Below are 19,848 nucleotides of genomic sequence, written 5' to 3' on the forward strand. Positions count from 1 at the left end.
CAGGGAATACTATTTAGTGTAGTGTGATCTTTAAATTCCAAGTATGTCAGCATGTTTTCCTCTTACTACACTGTGAAATTTCTTCCTCAGTCATATGAGGCTGTGTGTGTATTGATTGGTTTATTTTTAAATCTCAATTGCTTGGAACACATACAGCATAAACAAGAAACGCAGCAATGCCACGAAACCAGGTTTTCAACACTTTTCATAAGAATAAAAAAGTATACTGAATCACAGTGCACCACTTTAAAGCACAACCCTAACCCTAACCCTAACTTTAAAGCACAACCCTAACCCTAACCCTATTTTTAGTAACAATGACCTTGACCTTGATCCCAGAAACCCCAAAATCAATCCCAAGCTACAACATAAGAATAAAAAAGTATACTGAATCACAGTGCACCACTTTAAAGCACAACCCTAACCCTAACCTAACCCTATTTTTAGTAACAATGACCTTGACCTTGATCCCAGAAACCACAAAATCAATCCCAAGCTACAACTTTATATAAGTTTTCTATACACCAAGTTTCATCATGATAGCTCATTCCTAAGTTAAGTTATTGACCGGAAACCCTTTTTCTATTTTAAGTAACAGTGACCTTGACCTCAGAAACCCCAAAATCAATCCCAGCCTTTGTCTTGATATAAGCTACATACATACCAAGTTTTATTCAAATATCTTTACCTAAACAAAAGTTATTGACCAGAAACACCAGTTTGACGTCGCTGCCGCCCATCCGCCCGCCCGCCCGACCAACGACATACCCCAATTTAAACCTGGTTAATAAATAGTTACTGTGGCGTGATACTAACATGAAGAAAGGGACATGTTACGAAAGACACATTAACAGTTAATTTTCTGCATTTTTTTTATTCATCAAGCATGTAACAAATAATTCCTCTAAATGAAAATGAACATGGAAAAAAGTTCCTTTAAACATAACAGCTGTAAATGAATTTAACTGAACTCGAATTTGTAATAAAGATGACACGACAGCATTTATGAACATGCATAAATTAATGTTACCTAGATCGCTCACCTAAGTAACACACCATAACAGTGTAAACATGTTTGACCTAGTGACCCAGTTTTTGATACCACATAGCCCAGTTTGAAACTCGTCCCAGTTTTCAGGGAGATAAACATTCTGACCAAGTTTTGTGAAGACTGAAGCAAAATTGTAGCCTCCAGAGTGTAAACAAGAATTTGGTCTAGTGACATAGTTTTTGACCCAACCTTACCCATTTTTTTTTATCCGGGATTTTATGGAGAAAAAGAAAGAAAGAAAACTTTAGGGTAGATTTCCCGCAAGCACAGTCTGAGCAACACAAACACAGCCACACAGACAAACATTCTGACGAATTCTCATGAGTTTCAAACTTAAACTGTGACCTCAAAGAATGTTATCAAGATGCCTCTGATCTGGCCTACTGACCTAGTTTTTGAACCCACATGACCCAGTTTCAAACTTGACCTAAAGATCATCAAGACAATTATTCTGACCAAGTTTCATAAAGATTGGGTCACAACTGTGGCCTCTTGGAGTGTTAACAAGGCAAATGTTGATGCACAACAGACAACGACAGATGCCGGACAAAGGAAGTCACAATAGCTCACCTTGACCACTTCATGCTCAGGTGAACTAAAAATGCTAGAATCTGTCCATTGCGTTCCCATAGCAACTATTTTCTGTAAACATTAATATTACCTTCAAATGCACAGGAATACATGTAAGCAAAGGTAGACTGAACACTCTGTGGAAATAAATTTCCACTTTAAAAAATCAGTTCAGGTAATTTTGAGATAAATGCAAATAAAATCTCTACACAGCAGCAGACATTTGGCAATCACTGACTTGCATTATTTGATGGTGACATAACATCAAAATTACACATTAACAGGAGGCCCAAAATAGCTCACCTGAGTAACACACCCCAACAGCGTAAACATGTTTGATCTAGCGATTTCATTGAGACAATGTTCATTTCATTAAGATTGGACCAAAAATATGGCCTCTAGTGTGTAAAGAAGCATTTTCTTTGATTTTAGCTAGTGTCCTAGTTTTTGACCCCACATAACCCAGATTAGAACTCGTCAAAGATTTCATGAATCAAACATTCTGACAAGTTTTGAGAAGATTGGAGCAAAAAACAACAGCTGTCAATAATGGTGACAAATGCCCCCCGCAGCACCTTGACCTTTGACCTGGTGACCCCAAAGTCAGTAGGGGTGGTGTACTCGTTAAGTACTATCAGCAAGTGAAGTTTGAAGGTCCTGGGTGAAGTGGTTCGCGATTAAAGTGCCTTCATGCAAAAAGTTAACGTTGGCCCCTGTGACCGTGACCTTTGACCTGGTGACCCCAAAGTCAGTAGGGGTGGTGTACTCGTTAAGTACTATCAGCATGTGAAGTTTGAAGGACCTGGGTGCAGTGGTTCGCGTGTAAAGTGCCTTCATGCAAAAAGTTAAGGTTGGCCCCTGTGACCTTGACCTTTGACCTGGTGACTCCAAAGCCAGTAGGGGTGGTGTACTCGTTAAGTACTATCAGCATGTGAAGTTTGAAGGTCCTGGGTGAAGTGGTTCGCGAATAGTGCCTTCATGCAAAAGAATAACGTTTGCCCCTGTGACCTTGACCTTTGACCTGGTGACCCCAAGGTCAATAGAGGTGGTGTACTTGTTAAGTACTATCAACATGTGAAGTTTGAAGGTCCTGGGTGAAGTGGTTCGCGAGCAGGGCCTCTTTTCATCCCAGGGGCATAATCTGAATAATTTTGGTAGAGGACCACGAGGCAATGCTACATACAAAATATCAAAGGCCTAGGTCATGTGGTTTTAGACAAGAAGATTTTCAAAATTTTTACTATACGTCTATGTAAAACTTGTGACCCCCGGGGCGGGGGCCTTTTTACCCCAGGGGCATAATTTGAACAATTCTGGTAGAGGACCACGAGGCAATGCTACATACAAAATCTCAAAGGCCTAGGTCATGTGGTTTTAGACAAGAAGATTTTTAAAGTTTTTACTATATAAGTCTACGTAAAACTTGTGACCCCCCGAGGCGGGGCCTCTTTTCACCCCAGGGGCATAATCTGAACAATCTTGACAGAGGACCATAAAGTGATGTCACATGCTAAATATCAAGGCTCTACGCCTTGTGGTTTTGGACAAGAAGATTTTTAAAGTTTTTCCTTTCGGTTGCCATGGCAACCAGAGTTCTGCATGGAATTATATTCTTTGAATAATTTTGAAAGGGGACCATCCATCCAAGGATCATCCCTGTGAAGTTTGGCGTAATTCTACCCAGTGGTTTTCAAGAAGAAGAATTTTTTAGAAAATGTTGACGGACGCACGACTGACTACGGACGACGCACGACTGACGACGGACATTGAGCGGTTACAAAAGCTCACCATGAGCCTTTGGCTCAGGTGAGCTAAAAATGCAGCCTCTATAGCACACTCAGTTTTTCATTGATTTGAACAGGTGAACTAGTTTTTGACCCCAAATGACCCATATTCAAACTTGACCTAGATTTCACAGAGAAACATTCTAACCAATTATCACGAGTTTTCAAACTTAAAATGTGGTCTCTAGAGTGTTAATAAGAATTTCCTTTGATCTGGCCTAGTCACATAGTTTTTGACCCCACATGACCCAGATTTAAGCTTGGCCTAAAGATCATCAAGATAAATATTCTTGCCAAATTTTCTTTAAGATTGTGTCAAAAATGTGCCCTTTGTAGAGTGTTAACAAACTTTTCCTTTGATCTGACTGGGCGACCTAGTTTTTGACCCCACATGACCTAGATTTGAGCTTGATCTATAAGTCATCAAGACAATTATTCTGACCAATTCTCATGAGTTTCATATTTAAAATGTGGTCTCTAGAGTGATAAGAAGATTTTCCTTTGATTTGGCCTACTGACCTAGTTTTTGATCCCACATGACCCACTTTCTAACTTAGCCTATTGATCATCATGACAAGTTTCTTAAACATTAGGTCATAAATGTGGCCTCTATAGTGTTAATAAGCTTTTCCTTTATTTGACCAGGTGACCTAGTTTTTGACCTCACATAACCCAGATTCAAAATTGTCCTAAAGATCATAAAGATTAACATTCTGACCAAGTTTAGACAAAAATTCTGACTATATTTCATAAAGACTGAGTCATATCTGCAGCCTCTAGGGTTAACAAGGAATATGTTGACTGACGACTCACACCACATGACGTCGGACAATGACAGGTCACAAAAGTTGAACTTTTGCACTCAGTGCTCATGTGAGCTAAATAGTACTGAGACTATCTTTTCTTTCACCGACCAAAGCTTAGGAATGACTCAAGTTATTTCTTAAAACTTTTCTGCACTTACAGTCACAGAATCTCATTCCTTTAGAACAGTAACACTGACAGACCTAGGCCACGGATCAAACAGAGATCTTCGAAGCACCATGTCAATGAATTTGAGCTACACGTTTTGCTCTGTCAAGCTTTTCAGAAAACAATTTTATTTTCTTGCACAATTTTGTTATGTCCACGTTCAAAACGTTTCTTGTCTTGGGAAACGATTTGAAACTTCGCCCCTTTTTCTCCAGTGTAAGCTCTTCATCCCTTAGAAACTCAACAAAAAGCTGGATGTCTTCGATTCTTTTTGGAGTAGTATCCTTTCCTGGCTTTTTTACAACATTGGTCAGTTGTCTGTATACCCCATCAATGACTGACCCCAATCCCCCCATAAGTTTTCTGTGGCGTTCCAGGGTCAGCTGAGTTGTAGGACTTTCTAAAATAACAAAGGTATATAATTTGTACGCTAATATTTCATTTTAGGCGTTCTTACCTTTTGGTAGAACTTAATGGCTTTTGTGGGTTTTATAAATGAAACAAACTTTTGTATTTATTGTTATCATTTGACAAGAATTCATCCTACTTTCATTTCTCACCTTTTCTGTTTAATGTTTTGATGAAACAGTTTCAGCAGGATGGCCAAAATATCATTCTTCCAATTTTGATCACAGGTAGTGCAACATTCTGATACTGTGAAATCATTAATATTCGTGGGGGATTAATTTTCATGGATTTCCTGGTTGAGTCAATCCGTGAAATTAAATCCCAACGAACAAGTAAAATTACCATTCACTTTATGTTCAAAAGTTGAAATCAACGAATTCACATCCCCATGAAATTGCCTTTTTGACCAAAACCACGAAATTTTATGCCCACAAAATTAAAGGATTTCACAGTACTTACCAAAATATGTTTCACAGCATAATTTCTGTCCTGTACTGCATGTATGTAAAACATTGTAAACAATTAATTTGGTACTAAATGTAACATTTTCTTGCACATAAAAAGTGTTACCTTTCTCAATGTTGAGAAATTCATTTACGAGATCTGCCTCTTCATTATTTCCCCTCCCTCCATGAAGATTGACAGTTCTGTTCCAAAGCAGGTCCTGACGTAAGCGTTCTGGTAAGAAACCACTCAAACCTGCAGTTAACATGAATGTATTTGTAACCTTGCTCCAAAAATTTCGATATTCTTATTTTGCAAATGTGTTGTACATGTATTTTTGAAACAGGCAACATATAGATGTATCGTATTAGAAGGTATCTTTACTGAAATATAGAAAATAACAAAAAAGAAAGATCGTTATGTAATTTACGCAATCATAAATATTCAATATTTGTTTACAATTGTCTGAATATCCAAATCACTGAACTAGGACAGATTAGATACTTTTGATAGAAACTAGAACTGCTTTTGAGAAAAGCGCATGTCTCCCACAATTGCCTAATCAACTGGATAGTAGTATACAATCGTATGACAAATGTTCAAGCGTAAACCTTACTCCCTACAATATTCTTAATTCCCAATCAGACTTTCAATGCTTTGATTATCAAAAAAAACCCAAGCAGACTTTCAATGCTTTGATTATCAAAAACAACCCAAGCAGACTTTCAATGCTTTGATTATCAAAAACAACCCAAGCAGACTTTCAGTGCTTTCATACAACAAAATCACTCTTTCAGTTCTTTGATATAACCCATCACACTTTCAGTGCTTTGATTATTAAAAAAAAAAAACGTTTCAAGGGCCATAATTCCAAAGAGCACGGGTCAATTTGGCTAGTTATCGAACCTGGCCAAGGACTTATTGGCAAACACATTTTGTTTAAGTTTGGTGAAGATCGCATGAGAAATGTTTGACTTGCGGACAAGATTTGTGACAGATGGACCAACGGACGCACACAAATTCGGACACACAGGAGTAAATCAATATGTCTCCCACCATGCAATGGTGTGGGAGACATTATAACTATGTAGTGCTTACTTACACATCATTAATTAAATTCATTGTGATTGTAAATACTTGATATTGAAAACTGTTTTTATTGTCTTAAGTAACTTATAGGCCCAATGCATCCAATGAAATTTCTAATTGTAAATGTACACAACACAATGCGCGTTTAACAGAATTTACTTGCTTACTTACTTACTCATACCAGCTATTAAAACAAGCTATGCAATTCGACTAAAGATGTAATTAATGCATTACAATTCAATAAGTTACACTTACTGGCTATAAGCCTATGGGCCAGTATCAGGTCCTGAGTGTGGTTGTACCTAGCGAATTCTAACATGTCAACCTTCCAGTACAATGCCATCATTGGCCCATTGTTCTTTCGAACGGCATCACGCCGTATCATGTCAGAAAGTCCCCGCCAGATTACAGTCTTTACGTACTCAAACTTCCCATCAATGTCTTCAGCAGCTTTATCTGCACAGAGCTCACACTCGTGGCAACAATACCATGTCTCGGGTAGATCATCTTCATCAAGACCTTTACAATCCAAATGGAACCATTGTCCAAATTCACAAGATTCGTTTTCACATTCTATCAATGTACAATCGTCTATTTCTGAAAAAATAGTTAACAGAGGTCAAAACTTATTAGATTTACTTTCTATGTACTTGTTGTAAATTATTTTGACATATCCCATACAGGTAATATTTCGAAACATATAATGCTATCAAAGGGATTATTGATAATCTATATTTTATGCCTACGGAGGTGGGTATATTAAAATCGCACTGTCCGTTCGTGTGTCAGTGTAAATTCTTGTCCAGGCTGTAACTCTGCCATCCATTATGGGTTTCTGAAATAACATGGCATAAATGTTCACCATAATGAGATGGCATGTAATGTCCAAGACACAGACCCCTAGCTCCAAGGTCAAGGTCACACTTAGAGGTCAAATCGTAATAGGGACTCTTTCATGTCCAGTCCATACCTCTGTCATCCATAAAGGGATTTTGAAAAACTCTGGCGTAAATGTTAACCATAATGAAAAACATTCTTTTTTTATGGTCATAAAATGATTCATACTAAAACTATTCAGGCATATTTTTCGCAGACAACTGTAGCATTCTTAGGCAAACTTACCTTCTTTACATATGCAGTACTCGCAGTCATCAGCGTCTGTCTCTTCGACTGGAACTTTTGATATATTGTTCCAGACTGTGTTTACAATCACCTGAGTTATCCTTTGTAGCTCATTTTCCAAAGTATTATAATCTAAGTCAGCAGGAACATGGCTGATACCATCAAGATCCATCATGTCCAAGGCAAACAACACTACATACCCTTCTGTGACAAACTGAAAACAAAATTAAATTTTCTCGTAATGTCTGACAAAATCTGTTACTGGATGTACTTAATAAGAAGAATGCATACACTTCATTTTGATTACTTTCGCAATTAATAATAACTGATAAGAAGAAATGTAAATGTTTTACAGTTTTATAATGATCCGATTTGCAGTCTTCAAGTTAGTATATGTTTCTTCTAATTGTTGTGGTTAATCCTAATAGAACAAGAGCTGTCGGAGGACAGCAACAGTTGACTATTTAACAGCCTTGTCAATTGAATGAATTCGGAAGTCGAAAAAGAGGCATAATTTTGTAACAAGAGATCACAGAGTGATCTTGGCGCCCACCAATGTGCCATTTTTGAGTGTTCCAAATTTCTAGACTTGACCAGCTCAAGGTCAAATTTCATTTCCGTACACAACACTGTGCATGTGGTCCAAATTCGAAAGCTGTAGCTTGAGAAATGTGAAAGTAGGTCACTAGGTCAATGTCAAGGTCAAAGTTTGTTTCGGTACACAATCCTACGTATGTGGTCTAAATTTGAAGCCTGTAGCTACAGATATGTGAAAGTAGGTCACTAGGTCAATCTTAAGGTCAAAGTTTGTTTCGGTACACAAAACTATGCGAGTGGTCTAAATTTGAAGGCTGTAGCTTGAGAAATGTAAAAGTAGGTCACTAGGTCAAAATCAAGGTCAAATTTTATTTTGGAATAAAAACTATGCATGTGGTCCAAATTTGAAGCCTGTACCTTCAAAAATGTGAAAGTAGGTCACTAGGTCAATGTAAAGGTCAAAGTTTGTTTCGGTATACAAAACTATGCATGTGGTCCAAATTTGAAGGCTGTAGCTTGAAAAATGTAAAAGTAGGTCTCTAGGTCAAAATCAAAGTCAAATTTTTTTTTTGGAATACAAAACTATGCATGTGGTCCAAATTTGAAGCCTTACCTTAAAAATGTGAAAGTAGGTCACTAGGTCAATGTAAAGGTCAAAGTTCATTTCAGTACACAAAACTATGCAAGTGGTCCAAATTTGAAGGCTGTAGCTTGAGAAATGTGAAAGAAGGTCACTAAGCCAAAATCAAGGTCAAATTACACTTCAGAACACAAATCTATGCATGTGGTCCAAATTCAAAGCCTGTACCTTCAAAAATGTGAAAGTAGGTCACTAGGTCAATGTGAAGGTCAAAGTTTTTTTCAGTACACAAAACTATGCATGTGGTCCAAATTTGAAGGCTGTAGCTCGAGAAATGTAAAAGTAGGTCACTAGGTCAAAATCAATGTCAAATTTAATTTTGAAACACGGAACTATGCATATGGTCCAAATTTGATGCCTGTACCTTCAAAAATGTGAAAGTAGATCACTAGGTCAAAATCAAGGTCAACTCATGTCAAGGTTCATCTTGCCACTCAAAAATATACATGTGGTCCAAATTTGAAGGCTGTAGCTACAGAAATGTGAAAGTAGGTCACTAGGTCAAAATCAAGGTCAACTCATGTCAAGGTTCATCTTGCCACTTAAAAATATACATGTGGTCCAAATTTGAATGTTTTAGTTATTGACAAGAACATTTTAAAAGCTTTTCCCTATATAAGTCTATATGAACCATGTGACACCCGTGGCGGGGCCATTTTTGACCCTAGGGGCAAACAAACTTGGTAGAGAACCACTAGATGATGCTACATTACAAGTATCAAAGCCCTAGGCTTTGTGGTTTGGACAAGAAGATTTTCAAAGTTTTTCCCTATATAAGTCTATGTAAACCATATGACCCCCAGGGCGGGGCCATATTTGACCCTAGGGGTGTAATTTGAACAATCTTAGTTGAAGACCACTAGATGATGTCACATACAAAATATCAAAGCCCTAGGCCCTGTGGTTTTGGATAAGAGGTTATTCAAAGTTTTTCCCTATATAAGTCTATATAAACCATGTGACCCCCAGGGCGGGGCGATATTTGACCCCAGAGAAATAATTTGAATACTTTTGGTAGAGGACCACTAGATGATGCTTCAAACCAAATATCAAAGCCCTAGGCTCTGTGGTTTTGGAGAAGAAGGTTTTCAAAGTTTTTCCCTATATAAATCTATGTAAAATATAGAAATAAACAAAGGGCCATAACTCACTCATAAATTGTTGAACCAGTCTGATTTTCAGGGGGACACAACTAGGGTACCAATACATCATTCTGACAAAGTTTGGTCAAAATCCCCCCAGTAGTTTCTGAGGAGATGCGATAACGAGAAATTGTTAACGGAAGGACGGACGTCGGACCACGGACGCAGAGTGATTTGAATAGCCCACCATCTGATGATGGTGGGCTAAAAATTGGAAACATGGTTATAGAACCTGCACAGTGCTTATCAGCTCATGACAGTGGACAAGTGTGTGAAGTTTCAATCCATTCCCATTAGTGGGTACTGAGATACCAGCTTACATATAAGGATTTAACCAAAAAACCACTAAGTTGAGAAAGCAGCATAATTTTGTAAAAATGCAAAGCAGAGTTATTGAACCTTTGCACTGCATGTCATATCATGACAGTGAAAGTATGTGAAGTTTCAATCCTTTCCCATTAGTCGATACTGAGATACCAGCTTACATACAAAAACTTAACCAAAAACTGCTTAGTCAAAAAAACGGCATAATTTTGAAGTAGAGTTATGAGACCAGCACAGTGCATGTCAGATCATGACAGTGAACAAGTGTGTGAAGTTTCAATCCATTCCCATTAGTGAATAGTGAGATACCAGCTGACATACAAAAACTTAACTAAATACTGGTTAGTCGAAAAAGGGGTATAATTTTGAAAAAAAAGTAGAGTTATGGGACCTGCTTAGTGCATGTCTGATGATGACAGTGAACAAGTGTGTGAAGTTTCAATCCATTCCCATTAGTTGGTACTGAGATATCAGCTTACAAACAAAACATTTACCAAAAATTTCTATGTCTAAAAAGGGGCATAGTTTTGTAAAAACAGAGTTATGTAACCTGTGCAATGTAAGTCGGTTTATCAAAGTGAATAAGTGTGTGAAGTTTCAATCCATTCCCACATGTGGTTACTGAGATACCAGCTTACATACAAAAACTTAACCCAATCGGAACCCACGACGTGACGCACAGGCAAGTCCTATAGCTCGTCTATTCTTTGAATAGTCGAGCTAAAAACACACTTCTGCTCTTCTTCAGTATTGCTACAACTTATTCCTTTATAAAAGTATATTTAGTAACATTCTAAATCAGCTTTTAGTTGCATGCATTACCTTCAAAAAATCGGACACGTTGTCAAAGGATTCTGACACATTCCTCTTCACAGAACGTTGGTTAAACAAATTTTTTAACTGACTTAGTGTTCCTTTCTCAGATGCACTCTTCCCAGAATATAACTTATCCATCGTGTCCTGAAATTGATATATTTACAGGTAGGAAGCTAGGCAGACCAAATTTCTATACAAAAATTAATATTCAATTAATAGGATTACTTTCTTCATGCAAAGTTAATTTACATTGGCTATTTATATAAAGCACAATTTCTTTGGTATGTTTGCTTTATTAAATGTAATTTACCTGCATGAGAATCATTCTCTTGTGGAACTCTTGGGCAGCCGGTTCTAGGCCTTGCAGCTTTGCAAATAGGTCAGCACCATTTGCTCTTGCATTTTGTGCATCAACGTGCCTTTCACAGGATAGTCCATCGCCCCATGTTAAAATTCTGAATGGACTGCCGTCTGCCTTTACTGGCACATACTTGTGAAGTTGTTCCATAATGTTTATTACGCCATCACATGTTGATGGGTTTTCGTTGATTACACCTATGTTAAACTAAAAAGAATCGAAACTTACAAAATGGATCTGTAACCGTAATGGTTAAAAGCAAAGGTTCAATTTCTGTGTTACAAAGACACTTGCTTCAAGGTATATGTTATATGAATTTTGAAAGACGGCATCTATTGACACTCTTTATCCCATGCGATGTGTCCACATAAGTCATAACAACAATATGCAGACACTAGAATATGATTGAAATACTATCAACTGACTAAAGCAGAAATTTCATACTTCATACACAGTGCATATCAAGCTTACAAGTGTGACAGGTTTATTTTAGGAGACACTGTAACTGTGAAGTTTAAACAAAAAAATCAACAACACTTTAATTTCTATAAAATTAAAGACTGAATTACCAGTTCACTTTTTCCTGCACTCTCTGTCTCATACATGTGTCTGCTTTCCAAAACGGAATCTTTAAGAGGCTGAAAAAGTGACAGGTACTCTGTAATTATTCGTTGCACCATTAAAACCATCTCCTCCCTTACTAGTCCTGCTTCAGCGTTGGTCACAAAGAAACTCTCAGTTGGTATTTCTGAAGCTGCGACGCTTTCCTCGTCATCAAAATGTGTAGTTTGTATTCTGTTTTTAGCTACATATGCAAGCGCCCGGCTTTTGTCTTTGTTTCCCTGGTTTCTTGTGTGGTGCCTGGCTGTCACCTGTTCTCCAACGTTGTCCAAACATATTGTATAACCTGAAATCATTCAACAGCATCAACATAATGCTTTTGGTGCTAATTATTTCAAATAAAAATAAAAACAAGAGGGCCCTGAATTCAGGGCCCTGTATCGCTCACCTGACCTAATTCTAACCCCTGATAAGTTTGAATCTAAGGTGGCTGTGATTTCATAGAGACAAACATTTTGACAAAGTTTTATGAAGAAAATGTGACTTCTAGGGTTTTATTTGAGTGTTATTCTAGCGTTCAAACTATTTTGACCCCACATGACCCAGATTCAAACTGACAGGTCTAAAGATCATCAAGGTTAACATTCTGACCAAGTTACATGAAGATGCAGTCATAAATGTGGTCTGTAGAGTGTTAACAAGCTCTTCCTGTGATTTTTGACCTGGTGACCTAGTTTTCGACCCCACATGACCCAGATTTGATCTTAACCTAAAGATCATCAAGATTAACATTCTGACCAAGTTTCATAGAGATATGGTCATAAAAGTGGCCTCTAAACTTATCTAGTTTTTCCTTCAATTTGACTTGGTCACCTAGTTTCCCACCTGACCCTGATTTGAACTTGACCTTAAGATCATCAAGATTAACAGTCTGACCAAGTTTCATGAAGAAAGTCATAAATGTGACCTCTAGAGTGTTAATAAGCTTCTCCTTTGATCTGACCTGGTGACCTAGTTTTTGACCCCATATGACCCAATACAGAGTGTAACGTTCTGACCAAGTTTCATAAAGATTGGGCCAAAATTGTGACTGCTAGAGCATTCACAGTCAAATTGTTGACAATGGATGATGACGAACACAAGGCAATCACAAAAGCTCACCTTGAGCACTTTTTGCTCAGGTGAGCTAAAAATCAGTTGATTTTTTTCTTGCTTTTCGTATCAAAATTGACATGTGACAGGGTTTCAGAAATCCCATGTCCGGAGCTCGGGGGCTTCCAGAAAATTCTGTCGGGCTACTATTTTTTTTCAGAGCGTGCCCGGAAATCAATAATTTAGTCTTCAAACGTAATTTTGATAGTTGTCCCCTTGTTTATCGAGAGATACATGCACGAGGCTTTAATTATCTTACCACCTATTGTCATAATCGGCAAACAATTAACCGTGTAATCGTACCCGCAGGCAAATGTTTACAAAAACACGTGCACACAAAATTTTAGACTGATCCAATAACATCAAAGTCGCTGATCGGTATTGTTCAAAACAATATGCAAACCAGTCTTAAAATTACGTCATTTTACCGCTACCTACCAAAGTGTACTTTTGATTCCACTGACCTCAATATTTATCGAGAGACATTTGATTCTGAGGCAGTTTAGTGCTTACATTGAGTTTATGTACTTGCCTAACATGCAAAAAATCGACCATGACTTAGCAAAAATTGGCGAGTTCATATCAGAAAGTATAGAGAATTTCGGACAAACATAAATTCGGATAAGTGAATACACAGCGCCAAGAAACTGAGAGACGTTATGTACGCCGTTCTGCTCCTTTTATTAAAGTAGACATTATAAGATGTTTAGAATCAGACAGAATTATTATGTCAACTTTAAACAATTTTGAGTTAAATTACAATTCATGATGTTCTAAGGAATTTACAAGTTTATAGCAAGAGCTGTCGGAGGACAGCAACGCTCAACTATTCAACAGCCTTGTCAATTAAATGAAAACAAAAGTGGAAAAAGGGGCATAATTTTTTAAAAAAGCAAAACAGGGTTATGGAACCTGCATAGTGCTTATCAGCTCATGAATTTAACCAAAAACTCCTAAGTTGAAAAAGGGGCATAATTTTGTAAAATTGAACTTTTACACTGCATGTCATATCATGACAGTGAACAAGAACAAGTGTGTGAAAAAAAAAAACAAAGACAAATATCAAACAGGGAATGTCACGTACCAAAAACGAAGTTCAATCCTTTCCCATTAGTGGATACTGAGATACCAGCTTACACACAAAAACTTATCCAAAAAACTGCTAAGTCGAAAAAGGGGCATAATTTTGAAAAAAAAACAACAAAAAAAACAACAAAAAACGAATAGAGTTATGGAACCTGCTTTGTGCATGTCAGATCAACCTTAGTCGAAAAAGGGGCATAATTTTGTAAAAAAGCAAAACAGAGTTATGGAACCTGTGCAATGTAAGTCAGTTTATCACAGTAGATAAGTGTGTGAAGTTTCAATCCATTCCCATAAGTGGTTACTGAGATACCAGCTTACATACAAAACCTTAACCAAATTGGGACGCGGACGTGGCTGCCGACGCAGGGGCAAGTCCAATAGCTCTTCTATTCTATGAATAGTCAAGCTAAAAATTGATTGGCAATCCTTTTATATCAGGAGAAGATTTATCAGTTCAAATACATGTAAATGTTAATGAGTAATGATAATTGCTATTTAAGAGAACAAAATTAATAACAATGTGCTAATGGCTAAAATTATGAAACCCTATATTAATTTAATCATTCCATCCAACTGTAGTATAGATGCACTTTGTAAATAAACCGAAATGGTCATTGCAAAATAAACTGTTCGGGCTACCATACAAAAATATTGGTAGCTACCGATAAAATTGCAGATTTCTGAAAACCTGTGTAAGTAGACGGCTGGACTGCTATTTCCCTGCAACTGTAAGTATTTAAGATAACTTTGAGGGCCCATTCTTAGGTATTATCAGTCCTACATTCGACAAAGCTATGCATAGTAATTTGCGCCCCTTTAATGCAAAAAGGTACCCTAGCCCTCTTTAATTATGAGCACTTTGTGGCTTTTTACTTTAAGGGGGCCATTAAGGGAGGTTCATTTGCCAAGTTGTCTGTGTAAGGCTCCATCATGTTGCCGATACATAATGTGTAACTGTAGCGAAAACTTGTATTAACAGTTTTAATACATATAACTAGAGTGATAATTGGAAAGAAGCCTACCTCTTGGGACAATAGTGGCACTGTATTGGATAGTCTTATCAGCTTTGTCTCTTTCTTCATCTTCTTCCCTTACATCTTCCTGCTCTTTATCACTTTCCGCATCAGATGTCGAAGAAGCATTTCTGGTTTCAGATTCCAGAATCTCAGTAGAAGAATGTACAGTATGAAGTTCTTGAACAGATGACGCTGCTTGAACTCCAGGCGGAGAAATATAGTCCTAGAAGTAGTTTGTTATAAAAACATGTTTTATAACAATGAAATATTAATGATAACAATATGTTTCTGTCAAAGTGACAATTTCTATAAATGGATGCTGTATGCATAAACAAGTTACTTGCAATTCATTCATGGCATAATTTTATGAGAGTCTTCATTGGGAGTGTCCATGTTTTTTACTTAGGTTTTAATACTTCATGACTTACAAGCAAATTAAATTTGAAATGGTATATGTCTGTGTTTTATCGTTTATTTACAGACTTAAATAACTGCAGTCTCTTCTTGGTTGGGGTCGTGGTTCAAGCCCTTCTGTCGTACATTCCCCTTTCTGTGATAGAGTTCACAATTTCTTATAGAGGCTTGCACTGGTTCTTCCTAGTAATGATTAATAAGTAAACTGTTTGGCTAAAGCAACTGAAAATCTCTTGGCACATAAAACATAATACAAAAAGAGCTTGGGCGCTTTACAATAATTATTGGCCATTATGTACCTGTAACTCAGCTTTCCATATTAAAAGCTTTGTATCGAAAGATCTTCGCAATACATCGAGGCTAGATAGCAATGTCTTTTCGCTGACAGAGAACCCCAGACGCTTAAAGTTCTGAAATAACTGAAATAAGCATGTGAAAAAGTAAATTCTACGCGTATATCCATGTTATGTTACAGAATTACACAAACATATACACTGTTGAAATAGCACTATAATTTTACAATTGAAGTTGGCTTATAAACATATTTGAGCTGGGCCATTAGAAAACTAACACAGTGCATTTGTGACCTGCATGGAGCCAGACCAGCCTGCGCTTCTGCGAAGACTGGTCTGGATCAATGCTGTTCACTAACGGTTTCTCTGATTGCAATAGGCTTTGAATGCTAACAGCATGGATACTGACCAGACTGCGCAGGCTGGTCTGGATCCATGCTAGTCGCAAACGCACTATGTTGGTTTTCTCATGGTGTGGCTCATTTATTTCAAAACAGAGAGACTAATTAAACTGCTTTGTCTACAAGAGCACCAAAGTAACTGTAAATAAACATTTTCATACCGAACTTTTGGAGCCCGCACGCCACATCTGGACAGCGTTCATTTTTTGAAACAACGATGCTTTTCTGGGCGACACTGTGCCAATTATAATGGAGATAATGCTTCCGATAATCGGGACAAGTTCACTGTTTACTCTATAAATAAAAGGAATATGGGCATGCTAGCAAAGTTTATACAAGAACACCGCAATGCAGATCAACATAAGCCCAAATATATTACCTTTGACACATAAGTGTGTCCTTGACCTTGTAGCTAGCCATCCAGAACATGCACTCTGCACATTGTGTTGATATGGTGAATATTTGTGTCAAGTTTCTTCGAAATCCTTCAAGGGGTTCAAGAGTTACAGAGCGATGTCCTTTGACCCCTAAGTGTGAAATTGACCTTGAAGCAAGCCATCCAGATATGCGCTCTGCACATCATCCTGATGTGATGAACATTTGTGTCAAGTTTCTTTGAAATCCTTCAAGGGGGTAAAGACATACAGAGTAGACGCAAACACTCATTTGACCTTTTACCCCTATGTGTGACCTTGACCTTGAAGCGAGCCATCCAAAACATGAGCTCTGCATGTCGTCCAAATTTGGTGAACATTTGTGTCAAGTTTCTTTGAAATCCTTCAAGGAGAGCCGACACGAAATTGCTAATGGACGGATGGACAATGGGGGGTACAACATAATATGTCCCCTTCGGGTATATAACAATTGTTTTACATAATATAATTCATTCCATTGTAGCTTCATAACTTTAATACGAATATTAAATTATCATGAAGTCGTCAATTTTATATTAAGGTAGTTTTGTGCATTCAGATCAAAATTGTTTTTACAATATATAATTGATTGAACCCTAATTTTTCAACAATCTGACTAAAGTACTTGATCTTCTAAACGAAGATCTGAGAACGACCCATTCACATACGTCTTCTGTATATTTTGGATTTCCAGTATTGCTATTTTTATTTTAACCAATCAGACGACTTGTTCGAATGTCAAAGAGTAAGAAAAATGTGTAGCCCTTCCAGGGCTCGAACTAGGGACCCCTCGCTTACAAAGCGAGTGGCCTACCGACTGCGCTAACCGGCTATCTGACACACTACCATATAAGAATTGTAAATATCAAAAGTCAAGGCTACAGGTAGATTTGCAAAATGTTGTAAGTTAAGCTCTGATTGGCTAGCGAAAGGGTCGTCAGAACGAGGCTATGAATAGGTCGTTCTCAGATTCTATGCGTAGCGTAATAGGAGATGTACTTCAGTCAGATTGATTTTTCAATATTTCGAAATATCCTTAGAAAAGTCAAAAAATAAAAAGTATAGGGATGTATGCTTGATTTTTTGCTTGTCTGATTTGAACATGAGGGTCATTTGCCCTTAAGCACTCATCTGTGTACAAGGCTTTAAGTGAGTTTGTATAACGTAATGGTACAAGTACAGAGTAAGGTTTCTTCTATGTAAGCCTATGTTATATACATGTCACACACATTTTTTAACCTAGGGCAATAATTTGAACAATTTCAGTAGACAATAAAAGTCTGACAATATACACTAAATATCAAGGCTCTAGCTATTATTGATTCAGATAAGACTTTCTTATCTATATATAACCTATAGTATTAAAGTTCATGTCACACACTGAGGTATGGCTATTTTTTACCTTAGAGCAATAATATGGACAATTATGGTTGAGAGTCAAACCCTTATATCACATGCCAAATAGCAAAGCTATAGACAAAAAGATTTTTGAAGTCAGAAAGCTGAAAACCTATTTCTAACCAAAAAGACCCACATGTTCAATGAACTGGAACAATTTGAACAAATTTGAAAGAGGCCTACCAAAAGTTCATTTGTGTAAAGTTTCATCAAAATCCATTCAGTGATTTTGGAGAAGACATTGTTGAAAGAAATTGTTGATGAAAAGTGACCATGCCTTCTGGCAGCCAAGTTATTTGATGAATCAGAAAAATTTGAACAACATTTGTAGAAGGTCACACAAGGACAATTTGTGTGAAATTATTTTAAAATCGGGCTAACAGTTTTATATAAGAAGATACATATAGGGGAAAGTGACCACACCCTCTGGCGGCCATGCATTTTGACGAAACAAAATAATTTGAACAATCTTGGTAGAGGGTAACACAAGGACTATTTGTATAAAATTATTCTAAAATGAGGCCTGCAGTACACAAGATTTTTTATTTTCTACTACATACATAATAGGGAAAAGTGACCATGCCCCCTGGGGGCCATGTTTTTGTATATCAGTATAATTTGAGCAATCTTGGTAGAGGGTGACATATGGACTATTTATGTGAAATTATTTCAAAATCGGACCATCGGTTTAGAAGATGTAGTTTGAAGAATTTTCTATTTTCAGCTCTGGCAGCCCCTATGCACAACCAAGCGGAACAGTTTGAACAACTTGGGTAGAGGTCCACCCAAGAAACATCCAGGGAAGTTTCATCAAAATCCATTCAGTGATATAGGATCTTGTTCAAAAACTACTGTTGATGAAGGACGACTTGACAGATGATGTACACACAGACAATGGACACAGCTTCATCACAATGGTTCATGATGAGCACTCTGTGCTCAGGTGAGCTAAAAGTGGATCTCACACAAGTTTTCATACTGGGAGTCTATCAGAAAATAACAATTCTTTTAACAGTTTTGTGAAAAGAAATGTCGATTTTAACAAAACTTCTCAGTCGTAATTAAACGTATGGCCTATATTATGATGAAATAAAATGAAAAGGTCTGTGTGTCTGTTTTTGTAGTGCTTGCATTTAAGATTCAACTGATCTGCATGAAGACATTATATAAAATTATTTAATATGCCAGATGCTTAAATATCATATTTTTCAAAAAAACAAACAAACAAAAAACAAACTAGAATGTGTCTGACTGGTACATTTGTCACAAATAAGGGGAAATCATTCAAATGTTTGCAGTCTTAATGGGGTATAGCCTCAAAAAAAATAAATTATGAAATGGATTCATTATTCTATACCATATACTTTTTGAGCTATGAGCATCACAAACAAAAAATCCAATGTTTTGGCCCCTGGAAATAGGGGGCGGACCCAGATGAAAAATAGGTGCGCAAGTTCATATCATGATAAAGATTCATGCAAGGTTTCATCAAATTATATCAAATACTTTTTGAGCTAGGCATGTCACAAGGTGAAAATGTGCATTTTTTACTATTTCAGGGGCCATAACTCTAGAAATAGGGGGCGGACCGAGATGAAAAATAAGAGGTGCGCAAGTTCATATCATGATTAAGACTCATGCAAGATTTCATGAATCTATATAAAATACTATTTGAGCTAGGCGTGTCACAAGGTGAAAATGTGTATTTTTGACTATTTCAGGGGCCATAACTCTAAAATTAGGGGGCGGAGCCTGATGAAAAATAGGAGCTGCTCAAGTTCATACCATGATAAAGACTCATGCAAGGTTTCATCAATTTAAATAAAATACACAAAACTTTAATAGTAAATAAACAGG

At 37.1% G+C, this 19,848-nt stretch overlaps 1 protein-coding gene across 9 annotated transcripts in view; it reads right to left on the reverse strand.

Moving 5' to 3' along the window:
• LOC123554765 (uncharacterized) overlaps positions 1-19,848 on the reverse strand; it is a 39,815-nt gene that overhangs the window by 3,612 nt on the left and 16,355 nt on the right. For 8 of the 9 annotated variants that reach the window (XM_053547764.1, XM_053547763.1, XM_053547770.1 and 5 more), the window contains 10 exons: positions 16,342-16,474; positions 15,786-15,905; positions 15,079-15,295; positions 11,827-12,164; positions 11,210-11,464; positions 10,906-11,043; positions 7,441-7,654; positions 6,574-6,915; positions 5,356-5,484; positions 4,370-4,777 (listed from right to left, as the gene is read on the reverse strand). In XM_053547764.1, coding sequence (XP_053403739.1) covers positions 4,452-4,777; positions 5,356-5,484; positions 6,574-6,915; positions 7,441-7,654; positions 10,906-11,043; positions 11,210-11,464; positions 11,827-12,164; positions 15,079-15,295; positions 15,786-15,905; positions 16,342-16,474 — 2,212 coding nt within the window. In that variant the 3' untranslated portion in view covers positions 4,370-4,451. The remainder of the gene's footprint in view (positions 1-4,369; positions 4,778-5,355; positions 5,485-6,573; positions 6,916-7,440; positions 7,655-10,905; positions 11,044-11,209; positions 11,465-11,826; positions 12,165-15,078; positions 15,296-15,785; positions 15,906-16,341; positions 16,475-19,848) is intronic. The other variant, XM_053547771.1, reaches the window with a different exon arrangement.

This window comes from Mercenaria mercenaria, chromosome 7 (assembly GCF_021730395.1).
Source record: "Mercenaria mercenaria strain notata chromosome 7, MADL_Memer_1, whole genome shotgun sequence".
NCBI classification, from domain to species: Eukaryota; Metazoa; Mollusca; class Bivalvia; order Venerida; family Veneridae; genus Mercenaria; species Mercenaria mercenaria.